The 17957-nt window shown below is 34.3% G+C and overlaps 1 protein-coding gene and 1 non-coding gene across 2 annotated transcripts in view; one reads left to right on the top strand and one right to left on the bottom strand.

The window, feature by feature from the left end:
- The window catches only part of Smp_135300 (hypothetical protein), a gene marked incomplete at both ends in the record, with an annotated part of 31428 nt that extends 20209 nt beyond the window's left edge, over positions 1 to 11219 (bottom strand). Inside the window, 5 exons of the mRNA XM_018789681.1 lie at positions 2191 to 2203; positions 5779 to 6037; positions 8889 to 9176; positions 10860 to 11046; positions 11101 to 11219. Of these exons, the coding sequence (XP_018655099.1) occupies positions 2191 to 2203; positions 5779 to 6037; positions 8889 to 9176; positions 10860 to 11046; positions 11101 to 11219 (866 nt within the window). The remainder of the gene's footprint in view (positions 1 to 2190; positions 2204 to 5778; positions 6038 to 8888; positions 9177 to 10859; positions 11047 to 11100) is intronic.
- Positions 1033 to 1102, top strand: Smp_tRNA_01790_Pseudo_GGG.1.1. Its single transcript has one exon. It is a non-coding gene (tRNA).
- Positions 11220 to 17957: the final 6738 nt, after the last annotated feature.

Raw genomic sequence — 17957 nt, forward strand, 5'->3', positions numbered from 1 at the left:
AAATATTAACGATAAGAAACTGAATGGATTATTAATTGTTAGTATGTCTTAAAAATGTCATCATTGTTATAATAAATCTTTGTTTTCAGTATAGGTATTTGTGAAGATTATAGTAATTTTAACTGTTAAGTTCATGAGTCAATCTTAGCTAGACCACCACAGAAAACCAGGAAGCACTAGATGGCTATCTTGTCCTAGTGTAGAACTCCCCAGCAATTTGCATCCACGATCCTACACTCACGACTCAAACCCAGGACCCTCTGTCTCACGTGCGAAGACCTAACCTCTAGACCACTGGGTCAATGTCGAATGGTGTCAATGTCTAACTTCAATCAATCCATGATCTAGCGCAACCCTTCATCCGCTGTCTAAAATTGATAACTGTCTCGCACCCGACACGGATCGGACTCTATAGATCACGGCTTCTCGTCAGGACTTCAAGAAATTCATCTTGAAGCTAGTTACTGGTGAGCATATGATTATTATAGGAATGGAGATTCGTGGAGAGTGTAGTATTTTAACAGTCGGATTCAGTGCTTCCAGGTTTTCAATGATGGTCTAGCTTAGATCGACTATTAATTTCAACTGTTATAAATTTCTATTTATTACTTGATTCATATCATTTCATATAGTATGTAATCTTTCACTAAATATTTAATTTGACTTGTAATTGCATCATTATTTTTCTCTCTCTCAACTTATGTTATTTATATTTATTCCGATTACTAATTTCATAATTTCATTTAACGTGTGTAAATTCACTTAAGTTAACATTTTGTTTTCCATGGTGGTCTAGCTTCAATTGATTCATGATCTTAACTTACTAAAAATCTCCAAAAAACCTTCTGATAATGATCGTATGCTCACTAGTGACTGGCTCCATGAGTTATTTCCTGGAGTTCTAGTGAGAAGCAGTAACCAGTGGAGTTCAACCAGGTCTGTTGGTAGATACCAACTCACTGAAGACATTGGTGAATGGTTGCTCAATTTCGTGGATTGGTTGAAGTTAGACATGAACACCGTTGGATGCGGGCTCAGTGGTCTAGTGGTTAAGTGATCACGCGGGGGACCGATAGGTTGTGGGTTCGAATCCCGCGAGACGGGATCGTGGGTGCGCACTGCTGGGGAGTCCCACAATAGGACGAAACGGCCGTCCAGTGCTTCCAGATTTTCCTTGGTGGTCTAGCTTCAATTGACTCATGATTTCAACTATAAAGTATTCTTAGATGGTTAAGAAAAGAATCAATTAGATATTTTCATTTATCAATTCTGTAATTTTTGTGACAGTTAATATGTAAGTTGAAATTTCATTTGCCTCTTGTCAATATATCTACCGAGACGCTGAAAAAGTCTTTAAGGAAGTATGATAAGATAGAATTCATGAACAAGTGTCAGTAATAATGATACATGATATATTCAAAGCTTTATGACAATCTTCAGCAACAACTCAATACTAACGGGTACAGTAAAAATAAGATTTTCACAGTATTAGACCAGAAATGCACATAAATAGAACAGAAATACGAAAAAATATTTAGTTAAACAACACAGTTATAAACGAAAAGAATGATGAGTAAAGGGTTAAAAACTGTTAAATGTATTAGGTGATAAATACCGTTACTTTCTTCTAAATCACAAAATATATGGTATTCAATCACTGATTCTTACTAACGTAAAGACATCTAACACAAAGCTCACAGTATGGTCAAACAAAAACTCCATTGTTTTACGAAATACTATCAATCACTTAAACTTCTTCGAATCGTTATTCTAGGGGACAGCAAATACCTAGATCACTTCAGTCAGTGAACAAATTTACAATCCAGTGTATTCGATTAATTAATTTAAAAATATAACATTATTTTCTATTCAATGGCTAGTCACCATATGAATGAATGTTTAGAGGATGGGAAACCTAGCTCTAGTCACTATCAAAGTTCACATTGACCTTATATGTCGATAGAAAGTATGTAGAGGTGTTTGTCGCTTCCTGATTACTCAGATCATGGAAAGTTACTTTTTCTTGAGGTATTTATCAAAGAGAATGACCGAAATGTTCAAGGGATAACCAATAATATGGTATAACAACTCGATGAAATGCACATTTTTTTCAGGGTCTAATGTTGATTATGACTGAATTTTTAATTAATTGGTAGAATTGTAGAAAGTGAAAAAGCAAACTCAATGTACTTTAACTTAAAACCTAAAAAAAGTAAAAAAAAAACAACCAATGGACATTAATAAATGAAAAACTTCATTATATATTTATTCCCTAAAATATTAAAATTACTAACATAGATGAGATACACCATTTGACATCAATATTTATGTCTATTATCAGAAGGGGTTTTTGTGGATATTTAGTATTTTCATAATCGAAAGCGAGACAATGTCGTGGATGCGCACTACTGGGGAGTCCCACAGTGGGACGAAACGACCGTCCATTGCTTCCAGGTTTTCTTTGGTGGTCTAGCTTCAATTGACTTACGCTTGCAACTATGAAAATATTTATGTTATTAAATTCACTTACTTTTTCGTTTCTAAATCTTCAACTTTTGAATCTATGATCATATCAGAAGTTTCTAAATATTTTTCTAATTTATTCAAAGTTATTTCAGGATCATCATAATCATTATCATAACTGATAGTTTTTGTTAAATTGTTATCTTTTTTTTCATTTAAAGATTTTAATAAATTTTCACATTTTAATTTATTATTAGGTAATTTTGATTTATTATGAGATGAATGAATGAATTTTTCTTTTGGAATTTTTCTATTTTTTTGTTGATTTAATTCAAATTGTTTCTTTGTAGTTGTTGGTTCTGAAAAAATAAATAAAAACAATTTTTAAAAAAACAAACAAACAAACAAAGCAATATGGTGGAGAAAATTTGTAGCTCAGGTGGGTGATTTTGATGGAGTTTTGTTCTCTGAGCTGGACAAATTGCAGACTTGACATCAGTTTCAAGGAAAATAATTTTCATTTAATCAATCATTTTGACATTATCAGCCTAAGCTGAACTATAATATATCAATAACAATACATACTTCAGTCGACTGAAAATGAGCTTAAAGTGAATAAATTCTTTAGTAATTTAACAAATAAGTAGTATTGTAATATGGTCGACTTATATCCATATAAGTAGTATATGGTGATGGTCAGACATAGAATGTATTTTGGCAGAAGACCGATAAGGAAAGAACTGAGATGAAGCACAATTGGTAGGAAAATGCATGAACAATGAAATTAGAGAAGATATACTGATATTTACAGAAGGAACAATGAAGATTGAGACAATTGGTTGTTATTTTGCAAATTAACTGTTTGCTGTATGGTTATCAGAATTTAGTGAGATAGTCTGTAATTTCTGCTTAAATACATTCGATTGTCCCCAACCGGTGTTTCGATCACTACAGTATCTTATGACATGATTCTTCAAAGTATACAGAACCATTAATGTACATGAAATATTTCATTTATATGGTAATGTAATATCATTAAACAACTTATTTTTATATAAAATGCTATTTTTTATTTCTAAGTGGGACCATTGATATTTCTGATTATTAACATAATTTGTGTTGTAGTTAACGAAAGACAATCACACAATGACTTTGTAAAATATGAGAATCATACGTTAAATAAATCATCTATACACCTTCCTTAAGTTGTCCTTTACATATTGCATAGTTCCATTAATTCAAATTATTATTCCGATTGCTCTCCGTTTTTCTTCTTGTTCTCTTTGTTTAAATCTTCTGATGGTAAGCTTTCTATCTCATATCCCTGCTACATACTACTTATATCTGTTCACATAAGTTGAGCACACCACAGTATTACAAGAACTTCTGTATGCAAGTTTATTTAGTAATGTTATGGAAAGACAAAAACATTAAATTCAGATATTAAAACATTAGGAATTAGATTGACTAGCTTATTCCTGGCTGTTTCTTTATTAAAATCATTTTAATAATAATATCCTAACTAGCTATTTTAGAATAATTTATGAAATATTTGTTTCTATTCATCTAGTTGTCTGAAAAATTACGGTCTAGGGTAAGTCCAAATTAAAAAGTAACCAATATCATATTGCTTAATACTCATTAGTGGTTCAATCATATCAATCAAGTTGCAAAGTGATCATTTGGCTACATAACTCAACATTTTCTACTACTCTATTTAATTTTTAATGGCTAGAGGAATCATAAGAGAACTATTATTCCCTGTACGACTGAAAATCACATCAAAGGAAATAAAGGTTTCTTTAGAAATGAAGATGGATCCTTGTAAGGATTGTCAGCCAAGGCTCTCATAGGTTCACTTGATCGTTCATTTGGTTTCTAAGACTACTCAGAAATACTCTATACGATTATTTCAGTTGATCATTAATAATAAAAAACAATATAGTTCATTGTTTACCTTAGTTACTGATGATAAACCAAAAATAGATACTTTTTCAGCTAAAGATATTGAACAAGATGTAGTAATGAAATAATACGATAAGGAATTTAACAGGTTATTTCTTACTTTTTAAAAAAAATATATTATCAACCTTTAACAAACAACACAAAACATAGATTCAGATTGTATTTATAACCTTGAAAAATTGAATTCAGTTGTAACATTATTAATGGTAAATGACCACATAAAGTAGGTCAATTTCCCAATAGAAAATAAGAATAATTGTAGAACCCAAAGGTCACTCTAAACGCTATAAGGTTAGATGATTGAAATTATATATCTGAAAAGTCTGATATTCACTTGATTATCGTTTGAAATAGACAATTTCAGTAAATCATAAAAGTGATTTAATTAGGACATAAAGACATTCCGTCCTTTAATGGGTTTAATGTAACCAAAGACTAACATCAGCCAGTGAGCTAATAAAAACTACGGAACATCGAAGGGTCCACAATGTAGAATGACTGTCGGTGGAAACTATCTTAACTTCATGGGGTTCATAGAAGTTTCCTTTAAAACTGGTCAATAACAAGGACATGATTATTGTTTAAGAGAGGTGGTTTGTTGAATGTTAGGAAGTGTTTCATCACTTAATGTCTGAATCTCTCTTTGATTTACACATGTTTTGAATTTCGGTTGAACCATTAAGTTATTTAAAATTGTTTACAGAATAACGATAGTTAACCACGATTAACTTGTGTCAAATATTGTTACATTCATGAAGTGAATCACGTGAGTTGGAGCAGACTACCTGACTAGGATCAGTGCTATTATCGTGACCAATTTTTGACGACATTGGTTCAAGTGGCTCAGAATGATGAGTAAATTTACAATTCAGCTTTTCTTACATGTTGGTATTGAAATAAAACCATACATTTCTTCTCCTACAAACTAATCCTCCGATCATATCATTTGTGCCCAACCTTTTGTACGACCACGATTATTGTTACTGGTTCTATTACTTTGGTATTTGTCTTGGTAATTAAATCATGTTGTGCTGATAGGATGTGTCAACTTCAAACGATCCACATATCCGCTTGGTTCTACATTGTATACTGAGTTTTCAACTATGTATATCTTAAAAAAATACACCTATATAAAAATGATTATAGGTAGATATAACTTGAGCTACATTCATATAACTTATAGGTCAATCCATCAGTTCACATTTCTACGTTTATCCGACTTTTCTAAAGTTCTAGATGTTTAGAGTTAATCAAGTAATATTTTCTGCATTTTATTCACTCAGTTTAATACAATAAAATAAATAACTTAAAATATAATATAGAAAAAAGATAATTTCATGTTAAACTTACTCGTTTTTGAATTCAAAGACTGATGATCGACTGATCTTTTCTGATCGGTTATTGATTTCCCTTTGATAGTTTGACTTGTTAGTTTTTGATTAGTTGGTGAATGACGATATTGCTTTTGTATTGAGTTTTCTTTATTGAGTTTTTCCAAATGTTCATCAATATCACGTTCAATTTTATTTGATACAGATGATGGTAATTGTTTTGGTGCATAATTATCTTGTAGTAATGATAAACGATGTCTGATGTCATTTAAGTTATCCTTTGAATCCATAAAACATAGAAGAGAAAAAGAAACAAAAGTACAGAATTGAAACTAGGGAAATCACACAACGGTTCAGTAAAATGTGGGAATCATACATCAGATACATCATTTGCACATCTCCTTTGAATCGACTCCTAAAGGCTTCATGGTTCCTTCATTCCTGTTGTTATCTTCACTGAGTTCAGTTCCATTTTCTTTTCTCTTCATTTTAATCTTCTCAACCTTCTGCTCACAGACATCCCATTTCCTACTGGCGTTCACATATTACTTATATCTGTCAACATAAGTAGCATACACCAAAGTGTTACAAACTTGATTTATTCATATAGTCGTAAATCATAGTTATAGGCTAATGATTTATTTTATGACTGTTTTACTATAAATTAATAGAATAAGGGAAAAAGTATATTTCATTTCACTATTCTTAGCACAGTTACGGTTGATATTAGTTTGAGAGTTGGTAAAGGTTTGTATAATGTTTCCTTTATTGTTATATCAAAATAAATATTTCGAATTAGGTAAATTAAAAGGTTAGTAAGAGCAATATCAATTTAAAGAAACAATTAACTTGTTTAGTAAAGAAAGTGCATATTTATGATAATGATCTATTGTTACTTGGACTTTCATGTTTAATCAATTAATGATCAGAACTTTCAGAAACACACTGAACCTTTATCTACAAATTTCAATTTATCTTATTCAACGAATGAATTATTCATTGAGATGTTTACAAGGTTAAAGCGGACGGATAGTTCTACAGATAAATAATATCACTGAACTTATAATATAACATTTATGATAACAGTTGACAAATGAAATATTTTGCCGACAGTAGTATTTTAATTATAACTAAGTCGTTGAGATGGAATCAAATATATGGCTGACTTATTTAAGTCGATAACAGTGGTAAAAATAAGCATATCTACTGTCTTCGTCTAAATCTTTGTTTTTTTTTATTACCAATTTCATGAGTAAATATCTGTCATTTATTTTGAGCCATGTTTCCCCTTCCAGCCAAACTTAGTGGATGAAGACAGTAGGCTCTTCCGGAAAAGAGGTGTACATGGGAGCACAGCACAACTATCGAGGCGCAACCGTTACTTTTGCAATTAGTTATTTATTCTTTAGCCTAGTATCCTGTTCAGTGATCGCTGATCATTTATGAACTGGATAGAAATGATTTATTATGCCTTTGGGTGTACGAAGCATTTTTTCACGTCTATTGAACGAACATTGGCGTAGATTGTTGACCGCGTACTGTGTGTGTTGTTGTGTTTTGAGGGCTGGTATTCGTTTGGACTGTTACTTGGGTAGTTGATGTATTTTGTGTATGTGTATGATGACATGGTCGAATATAGAGTTGTGGTCATCCAGCGGTCTTATATGTTTTGTCGTAGTTTGTTTATGAGCATTTGTTTTGATCTATTTGTGTAGTGGCTGAGAAGTTGAATTTGTGATCGTTTCCTAAGTGCATGTACATCTCTGTAATGTTGGCGAACAGTCCATGACAATTTTTATTTTGAAACTTGCATGTCCAATTTTCCAAAACTTTGGATGTTATTATTTCAAATTATTTGGATTTTGTCTTGTTAGTTATTGAACTTAGTGTTTTATATGAACTACGATATCTTGAACCGATATATATATATATATATATATCAGGACCTGAATTATTTATGACTGACTGATTTTATTGTTTAGAAAAATATTTCTCACTAGTTAAAGATCTGGAATTTTGTCGAAAACATAGTATCTGTTATTGCAAGTATGACGAAATCACTTGAAAAATTTCACATTCAGGAGTACAGAAGATACAATATCAAAATGGCATCTGACTGGTGTTCAATTACACATATCATAAGGTCTCGAAGCATATGTTCTATTCAGTAAATATAGCAGCTGGGGTACTAACGTTTCTAGTTAGTAGCTATGACTCTCGCTAAATTAATTATATTACGTACCGAAAACAGATAAGGCGTTAAAACACTCATCAAGACCTTACAAAGATATTTTTCCGGACAGAGGGTACAAAAGCTTAACATCAGATTTATCGTCAAACTTAGAAAAACATTTCAAACAATTCATGAAATGTTAAAGGGTGTTTGATAGATAAACAGTTGAGGAAAACAACTCTTTGCGAATGGATGAGACAAGATCAGGACTGAAATGATGGAAAAACGACAAAATGCGAACAATGAGCCAGTGCAACAGCAAAGTTAATTAGAAATTTCAAATATATTTTAAATGGTTGAACTGGTGAGTATTTCTAGGGACAGGAAATCTTGTAGAGTAGAATTTATCTGACGTAAGTTCGCTGAGTTCGCTAGACAAAGACTGTCAGAAAACGTGAACAATTTATATGAATATATTTATTTTTCTAACTAAACATTTTTGATGTTGTGTCTCTTATTTATTTGCTGAATGCTCAACTGACTCATGTTTGGTACTGAAAACCTCGAATCTTATAGTACATGGTGAAGGTGGCGATCTCCACAAATTATAATTTTACGTCTTCTTCTGACACTTGGTGATTCCATTTTAATTAGTAACGTATACTTTACGCTGATCACTAGAAAATAATATTTAACAGATTTCGAATTGTAGTAGCTAAACAATGAACTGTTGAAGACGGTTGTTAGATAAAGCAAATTCATTAGTTTATTACATTTTCAGATTAGAATTACAAAATATCTCTTTTAAAGACTTGTTTAATATGAGTTTATATTATACCTAAGACAGAAGATCAAATAATTTAAGCATATCTTCAAACATAATAATTCACATTAGTTAGTCTTTTAATTTACTACTCCATGTCGTTTGAAATTTATAATAAATAGAAAAAACATACCTGTAGTAATTCTTCATCAGTAAGTAACTTTTCCGGATTATTCAGTAAATTTGTAGAGCTCGAATTAGCTTTAACACAACATGGTACTGTGCACGACTGACAACAATCTGGTTTAGAGAACCAAGTTTTTGGCGGAGTACTTAACCGTGGAGAGTCAGTATTGAAACGATTTTTTGGTAATAAGCATTTTCCACCAACAAGATCATGACAGAAACATGCATCATTTTCATTTAAATGTGAACGTGAATATTTACATATTTCTTCTAACTGCACTGATAAATCTTGAACCTATTGTAGAAAGATAAAAGTGGTTGAATGTTACATATTTTTCACCATTACAGCATTTAACGAAACTCTAGCCTAATGAAAATTCGTGATGTCGATCAATTCGGATAAAGGAGTATGCTGGTTTGAGTAAGGATTTATTGTTTGTTCAAAGAATTCTATTCAATAATGAGCAGTCGCAATAAGTAATGTGATTGCCCGTCTGTTTAGTCACCAATAAATCATGATCTTTTAGTTGTGCAATATTCTAGATTTCAAGGATACAGCTAAAGCTGTCTTTTAATGGATATTTTGTGAGAGAATATAGCTGAAGTGTTGCGGTTGTGTAACAGTAGTGTAGAACATGCTAATGTTATTCAAATGTTAAGATCCAAGATTTTAATTTTCAAGGGCGAAACAGTTCACAATTTAAAATATGGTTGTTCTTTATAACAAACAAGTTTCCTTGATTTGAATTGTCACATTATCTTGAAAATATTGTGAAAAACAAATTGTTTCGGATATTGCCCAGTAGGTGGTAATGACAATAAATTATTATGTGCTGATTCATGTGAATATGTAAACACAGTCCGCTTTAGTCACTAGATTCAGCATTTCCATGTATGCATCCCAGTTTGCATACCTAAATACAAACTAAGAGTTACTGGACCCCAAATGATCGCTAAACTTTATACGAATTCTAATAGACTTGTAAACAATCCAAATACTATGGTAGCCCAGCTATCGGTGATCATGAAACTTGACGATTAGTTCGTAATGTATTTCGATCTTTGCATCTTAGAATACCTTAGAATTTTATCATCAGAAAACTGTATCTAGTTACCTGACTTTGCACCAGTTCATACAGATTTTAGAACTGAATTGTATTCCATGGGTTTGTTTTCCGAAAGAATGTAAACTATGGTAATAGATCACAGATTAGACCCCAAAAACTGGTGGATAAAGTTTGCTTTACAATCATAAACCTTTGGCAAAACACATTTGCTGCATCCATTATGAAAAGTCGATTTAGCGTCCACGCTTCATGAAAAGCGCTAAATAATCATTCTATCACGGAGAGTTGTCCTAGATTATTTCGCATAAAGTCAAGGATTTTATTGAAGGAACCTAGAAAAATTATTTCGTTACTAGTTTTTGCCTCGATCTGATTGATATTAAGACACAAATCAAATTCACAACTAGTGGTTTCTATTTTGACCTATGAATGATTGATAATTCAGTTAGCTTACAAACCATTTGCAAGGATACTTTATCTTAGATGACAAGAAAATCGATAGTTAGTTTACAGATCTGCAAGTGTAATACTTTTAGAGATAAACTAAAAAAAAACATTTAACACTTCCCGTCCTTTATTACATAAAACTAGTTATCTATATTTGTACCATAATATTTATATTTAATAAATTGTTTGAAAAATTCAGGTTTTAAATCTACCTTAATCTTGTGATTTAATTACCACTTTAAAAACAAGCACTAATCGCTAGTGCCATGCATAAAATTACAGCTCTGAAACTTTCCACAGAGTCTTTAAACGGTTAAATTCTGCTGAGTTCTAACTTGTTTACACAGATTAAGGACAGACTAATGCCCATTTTATTACTTTTCCAATCAATCTTTAATAAAAACAAGTCAAAATTATAAATGTTAGTTTTCTGCAAACACATTTAGGCTTCAAGCATGACTTACCTTTTCTTTTAAGTCAACTAGTTCAGTATCATCGTTGATGCTTTCTAAATTACCACCGGTTTTATTTGAAATCACGCTATTGATATTGTGATTATCACTAAGATAATCAGCCTCTTTTTGAACCAGTAGCTCGTCAGCAACGATTTCTTTATCATTCAGGCATAAAGGGTCTTCAAAAATAACCTTCCTGATTTTAAGATTAACAAATGATGTCTTGATCAAAAATGTTAGAAATTATTACCTGCTTGCGAGTTTTGATCTAACTTTTGTTGTTGTTGTCGTTGGCTTTTTACCATTTGTGACAGTAAGCATACCATTTTTCTTCGTCAAATTTATGTTTGAAGGAATATACTCATTCATCATTTCCTGAATATGAAACAAATCACAATGTAAGACAACGTTTCCCATATAATGGCAGAAACTGATCTAATTACTTAGGCGTTATAAGTATTATAATAAAATATTCAGCATGATTGCACTTAAATCCACTTTAGAGATTAACCATTATATCTCATCACCTGTTTTATTTGTAAATGACAGTGAAATGTCTGGTGAAACAACTGATAAAACGAAATCTTTCTGTGTTTTTGTCTGCTAAGATGTTTCTATGAAGATTTTGTAAAGTTTGGAGGCAATATTCAGCACATGCTGGTGGGACTTGGAGAACTATTGAAAATTTAGATGATTACGGGAGCTTTTTGCTCTAGTTTTAAAGTCCAGAGGCGTGAGAACTTATGACTCCGTATGGCGTCCAGCAAAGGTTTTTCAGTTTTTCAACAAGGAAGAAACATTGAGCTAAGTGAATCGAACTTCAAGTCAATTGGAAAGTTACTCATAATTACCACTGGATGTAGGCCTTGAGCTATAGGAAATTGAATAAAATTAGAGTGTAAACCATCGGGTTCTAACCTGTTGGTTTAAAAGTATCTTGATCGCTGCAGGACTTTGAAGTACTGATCGTGTTTTTACGCAAAATCTTGACTGCGCAATGTTCAAGAAAACTTAGGTTGTGACAGAGTAGCTGTCTGGTGTTGTTGTCATTCAATGATTCAAGAGTGTAATGTCCGGGTTTTATGAACGTCTGAGGACAAATATCCTAAAAATTTCAAACGAACATTGTACTTCTTCTTAAAGATCTATAAACCACACAATCGTTAGTTGTCACATGTAATATTCACCATATATACGTAGTTTATCAATTTACTATTCATCTCATCTTGAAGAAACAGTCTTCAATGCTAAGATGAAAGAAGTGCTATGTAGGTCCTGTAGATGATTTTGATGGGATTTTGTTCACTGAGCCGAGTAGTTTAAGCGTAAAACTTTTATTGTTTTTCGTTTATGAGTTCTAAAACCAGTTCAAAGAGGATGAAATTTAAAAGAGATATGTAAACAATGGTAGAACAAGGTACAGCAATAACCAGTCGAGATCAAGGTTGTCAGTCAGCATGTGGGAAAGTTGGGACAGATGACGTTTATTTCAAGTTTATAGGGTTGACATCCGGAAGGACAACGAGATCCATGACTAAATAGCTTAGCTGGTAGAACGACATAATACTAAGGTTATTTGGATACTTTCAGTTAAGAAACCATACTTTTAGTGCTTTGTTATTAAAGCTAAATGGCAAAACGAACCTTACGGTTAAGGGTTTTCGGGTAGTCAGGTCTTGGAAGCCAATGATTCCGAGACCTGTATGGGTAGAACGTATGTTTCCAAAAACACCTTATTTGTGTGCTACACGAATGCCCATAGTCTTCGAAATAAAATGTCCGAGCTAAGTTTGATTATGAATGAATTAAATCCCGATATAATTGTTGTCACAGAAACTTGGCTCGCTGTAGATATAGACTGTTCTCCCATCATTTCAGGCTACATCCGTATCAGAAGTGATAGAGTTATAAGTCGCAAGGGAGGAGGCGTAATGTTATATGTTAGAGACCACTTTCTCATACAATCGATCATATCGGAGGCGCATATTAGTGGTACGTGTGAAGTAGTATGTTGTACAATTAGGTCTAGAAACGGGTTAGTGACTATAGAAGGAATATATCAAAGTCCGTGTTTTCTTGCCCTCGACTTTATCCTAAGACACGTCTGTTCTTGAAGTAAGGCAGAATGTCGTCTCATCGTTGGAGATTTCAACGCACCCCATATCATCTGGATAGAGATCACAGCTTCAGGTGGGGTTTTCGATAGCGACCTTCTATCGACAGTTATTGAGTGTGCACTTGTACGATGTATCGTAAAACCGACACATATTGACTTGGAACATGATCCATAATTGATAGACCTTGTCCTCACACACCACTGTGAAGATGTCGTCGACATCCAACACGTTCCCCCACTACCGAATAGTGACCACGTTGTACTTTCCTTTAAATTCCGGATACATGGTATAAAATATGCATCTGCTACACCCCGTCCTAATATCTGGAGAGCTAATATTCCGGCAATCAGAGACTGTGTTATCTCAATTGACTGGTCGGTCGATGCTGATGGATCGGTTGAAGATGCACGGAATAGGTTTAAGGCTACGTTCGAATCCGTAACCCAACCGTTTATCCCATGGTCAACAAGTAAGCTATCACATTGCCCTCCATGGACTAATAAGGAGACCCGGGAGTTGTTAAAGAGTAGGAAACACTTTTGGGACATATTCTTGTCATCAGGACAGGCATCATCTAAGTGCGAATATAAAAAAAATCCGAAATATATGTAAAAAGACCATAGCTAAATCCCGTACCACTTACGAACGACAGTTGGCATACGATAGCCGTACCTGTCCAAAGCGACTGTTTTCGTAAGTTAAAAGGCGGACAAAACGTAGTGATGGTATCCCCCCGTTACCGTTAAACGAAAATTCAGATTAACCAGCTGAATCTGATCGAGCAAAAGCCGAGACGTTTGCAAACTATTTCAGTGAAGTCTACTCTACGTGTAGTGTTACAACTATTTGTTCCATTTACAACAAGATACCAGCCATAGGATCTATACACGTGATTGAGGAAATTGTTCTTCCATTGATTACTAACCTCAAACCTTGTAAGATACCGGGCTCCGAAGGGTTACATCAACGTTTGCTGTCATCGCTTGAGGACATTATTTCAAGACCGCTCGCGACGCTCTTCAACATGTCTCTTTCGCTCGCTCAACTACCTAGAGACTGGTAAGACGCTATAATTAGTCCTATATTTAAGGATGGTCAGAGACGGATCGTGTCTAACTACCGGCCTGTCAGCCTGACCAGCATAGTCGTTAAGTTACTTGAAAAGATGATTCGGTCTTAGTTACTGAGTCACATAGATTCGTATAATCTGTTCACTCCCGAGCAACAAGGGTTTCGTAACAAGCGTTCATGCTTAACCAACCTGCTTATTGAGAGAGAGGATTGGACAGCAGCCCTAGATAACGGCCTGTCTGTCGACGTGATATTCCTAGATTTTATCAAAGCGTTTGACAAGGTTTCACACTAAGGTCATATGCAGAAGCTCTCGAGCTTTGGAATAACAGGTGCTATACAGGAATGGATAGAAAGCTTCTTAAGTGACCGCAGACAGAAAGCGAGGATCAATGGCACGCTATCCGAATGGAAGCTGGTCAAAAGTGGTGTACCACAAGGCACCAACTTAGGCCGTTTACTTTTCATTCTCTATGTTAATGAATTACCTAGATTACTTAAGTCGTCGACATTATTGTTTGCGGACGATGTCAAAATCTGGAGAGTAATCAGAAATGAGGCTGATCGCTGTCATCTCCAAGCTGACGTAGACGAATTAGTTAGATGGGCTAATGATTGTGGCTTGGAAGTTAATTCCATGAAGAGCGTGTTCATGCATATCGGGCACGGTAATAGTTACCATTATACCATTAAGGGTACATCCCTTCTAGGCGTTCAAGAACATAAAGACTTAGGAGTAACTATAAGTCACGACTTGAAAACTATTATGCAGTGCAACGCAGCTGCTTCCAAAGGTTATCGTGTCCTATGGTCACTTCGCTGAGCATTTAAATGCTTTGACGAGGAGATGTTTCGAAGTTTATATCCCACCTATGTGAGGCCACACTTAGAGTACTGTATTCAAGCAGCTAGCCCATGTCTGATAAAGGATGCTAAATCACTTGAGAGTGTCCAGCGTGTGGGGACAAAATTAGTGAATGGTCTTTCTAAACTCCCTTACGATGAGCGCTTGAAACGTCTAAACCTTTTCAACTTGTCTTATCGTAGGACGCAAGGTGACCTTATACTGGCCTTTCGTATCTTTAATTATGCTTCGGGTGTTAATATGTCTTATCTTTTTGCTCCCTCCAGCACTAATAATTTCCAAGGTCATAGCAAGAGGGTTCACAAGCCGCGATCCAATAAACTAAAGGTGGGGCCCCGTTCTTCTCATCGAGTGGTCAATGACTGTAACGTATTACCCGAACAAGTTGTATCAGCCCTATCAGTCAACATTTTCAAGGAGGAGCTGGACATTCACTGGAAGGCAATCTGTCAGGATTAGCACAGGTTCATCAACCTACTATCTTTTTACTGAAGACTGAAATTAAGACTAGAACTTGCATCAACAGTTACAAATTCCATCTCACAACTAACAGCGAAGTTTCAGTTATACATCTACTTACGGCAGGGGTGAAAGGCGACTAGTTGTTGGGTGTTAAGTGTGATAATAGAAGCATTAGAGTTCATCTTGAACGGCTAAAAAATTTCACACGATAACAAAAACACACTACATAATCTTACTTGGTCTCATTACTGGCAATAAACTCTTCTTAATCAGACCAGTGTCTTACGTTTTTAGTAATCCGTTATGCTTTGAACCTGTAATTTTCTGCTGAGGACAAGAAAAAGAGATATAAAAATGTAGAAACTACAAGAACACGAACGAAATAATTAGCATAGATGCTAGATTTCGTCATGTTGTTGGAGCGTGAAAGCTTCTAGAAACTTCACCTAGGTGAAGTTGATGAATTATTAGGGACTCAAAGCAAGTATTTTATCATGAACATTAATATTATTACCGGCTGGTGAGGAAATAATTTGAAGAATAACTAAGAGAACTCATATCATCAAATATTATTGATTCGAGAAATTGTTGTATCAAAAAACTTGAAACACAGCTTCAGCTAACTAGATGAGATTCAGAGACATTGTAAAAGATTTTGACATCACAACTGCTTCATTTCATGAAAACAATCATTCGAGTAGAGCCTGAATACGGCGGTATAAAGTTAGTTGTACCATTAACCGAAAACGCATCATTAGAAGGAAATATACTATTTATAACAAACGCTCTGATGCTAAGAAGTCTTAATTAAGCTACATCGTCATGAAAATCTATAATCCTGTAAATTATGATGCTTCAAATATTTTTCGTTACACTAAATATAGGATATAATTGAAGCTCCTAAAAATCAATCCCCAAATTGTATTGTCTCAGATTAGCTCAAATTTGCGTACACAACAAAGTGCTCGTTTACCAGGGTTAATTTGTGAGCGTTTCATAAATAACTTGCGTCAATTACGAAAACAAACCAAAAATATAAATAAACTTGAAAGTGCACGACGGTAAAATCTACGTTAAATTGAAAAACTGATATAGACAAACAAATTTTTCATCGTGATAATACAAAATTTAGCACATTGTTTGATGGTCGAAGTGTTTCGATTCCACAGTTTTATTCTATAAGCTTTTGTTCCGTGTGGTAAGTTCGACTGCAGGATTAATCATGAGCGCTACGGTGGCTGTCCCGATGAAGAAGGCAAAGTCGTCGAAACCTAAGACGCCAGCTACTCACCCGCCAATAATCAACGTGATTACAGCGGCAATTTTGGCAGTTAAGGATCGTAAGGGCAGCTCACTCGCTACTATCAAGAAATACATAGCTGCGAATTAAAAGTTTGATGTCGAAAATCAGGCAGCACATATTCGCCGTGGCATCGTGCATGGTGTTGAGAAAGGTGCTCTTATACGAGTTGGAAATAAGGGTAAGGGCGCATCTGGTAGCTTCAAAGTAACCGAAAAAAAATCTCACACGTTTATGCAAGTAAATAGACGATTTTTGCTTTTGTATTGTGGAAAACGGCTCTTAACAAGTGAGATATAACCTTTGATTTGACCCCTCACAAGGCAGGAAGAATGGAAATGTCATTTTACCACCTTCCCATAACTATCACCTCACCAATAACCGAAATCTGCCAGGTCACCTGACAAGTCAAGTGTGGGAAAGCTGCAGGGCCAGAAGTCATACCAGCTGAAGCACTGAAGTAAAATGTGAAAGAAACTGTTGAAATGTCTTCTATTTTCTCCAGAAGGGCCTAAAAATTGAACAAGTGCAGGAGTACTCTGTAAAATCTCGTTTGAGACTATTTAGCGTCCCAGAAGTTCTATAACACTGCACCTACAATCTTGAGGCATTTAATTTAGTTAACTCCTTGGATGAATTTATTAAATAGACAGAGTCATCCAAATAGTAATAACTTATCGATGCATTCGTATTATTATCACCATTACTATTATGTTTATATGAGTTCGCATGCTTGATACCATGTTAAAGCCTTCAAACTTTTTGCTCTCCACCATAAAACTTAGTTGCCTAAATAGCCCGGTGACCTAACTGTTTTCGTTAATGTATGTGCTTCTCAAATCTTATCATCTCATTCAGAATTATGTGTTGAGGACAAGATGCTTTTAGCCTGTTTTGGTCGTTTTCTGGTGAACCTCTGAAATTATCTAGTCCTCTCTTGAATGAGCCACCACTTCTTCGGTCAATAAGTTCCAAGAATTGGTTACTCGATTTAAAATCCTGCTTACCACGAGCTTTGTTTTCGTTCTTGGTTTTTTACTAGCCTGGTATTTACTCTGACTTGTCCTGATTTGGTAGGAACAAAAACAGGGGATATATAGGGTCCGAAATCATTTGTTGGTATTCTAAACATCAAAAAGATGCTACCTCTTTACCTTCGGTACACCAGGCTAAAGAGATCTATCTTCTCAAACCGCTCCTAACGTGGCGAACCCCAGAGTTATGGAATTGAACGAGTAGCCGCCCTCTGTACTTTTCTCAGGATATCCGAGTTATTTTTAAGCACTGACCTG

The sequence above is a fragment of the Schistosoma mansoni genome, chromosome W (genome assembly GCF_000237925.1).
Source record: "Schistosoma mansoni strain Puerto Rico chromosome W, complete genome".
In the NCBI taxonomy this organism is placed as follows: Eukaryota; Metazoa; Platyhelminthes; class Trematoda; order Strigeidida; family Schistosomatidae; genus Schistosoma; species Schistosoma mansoni.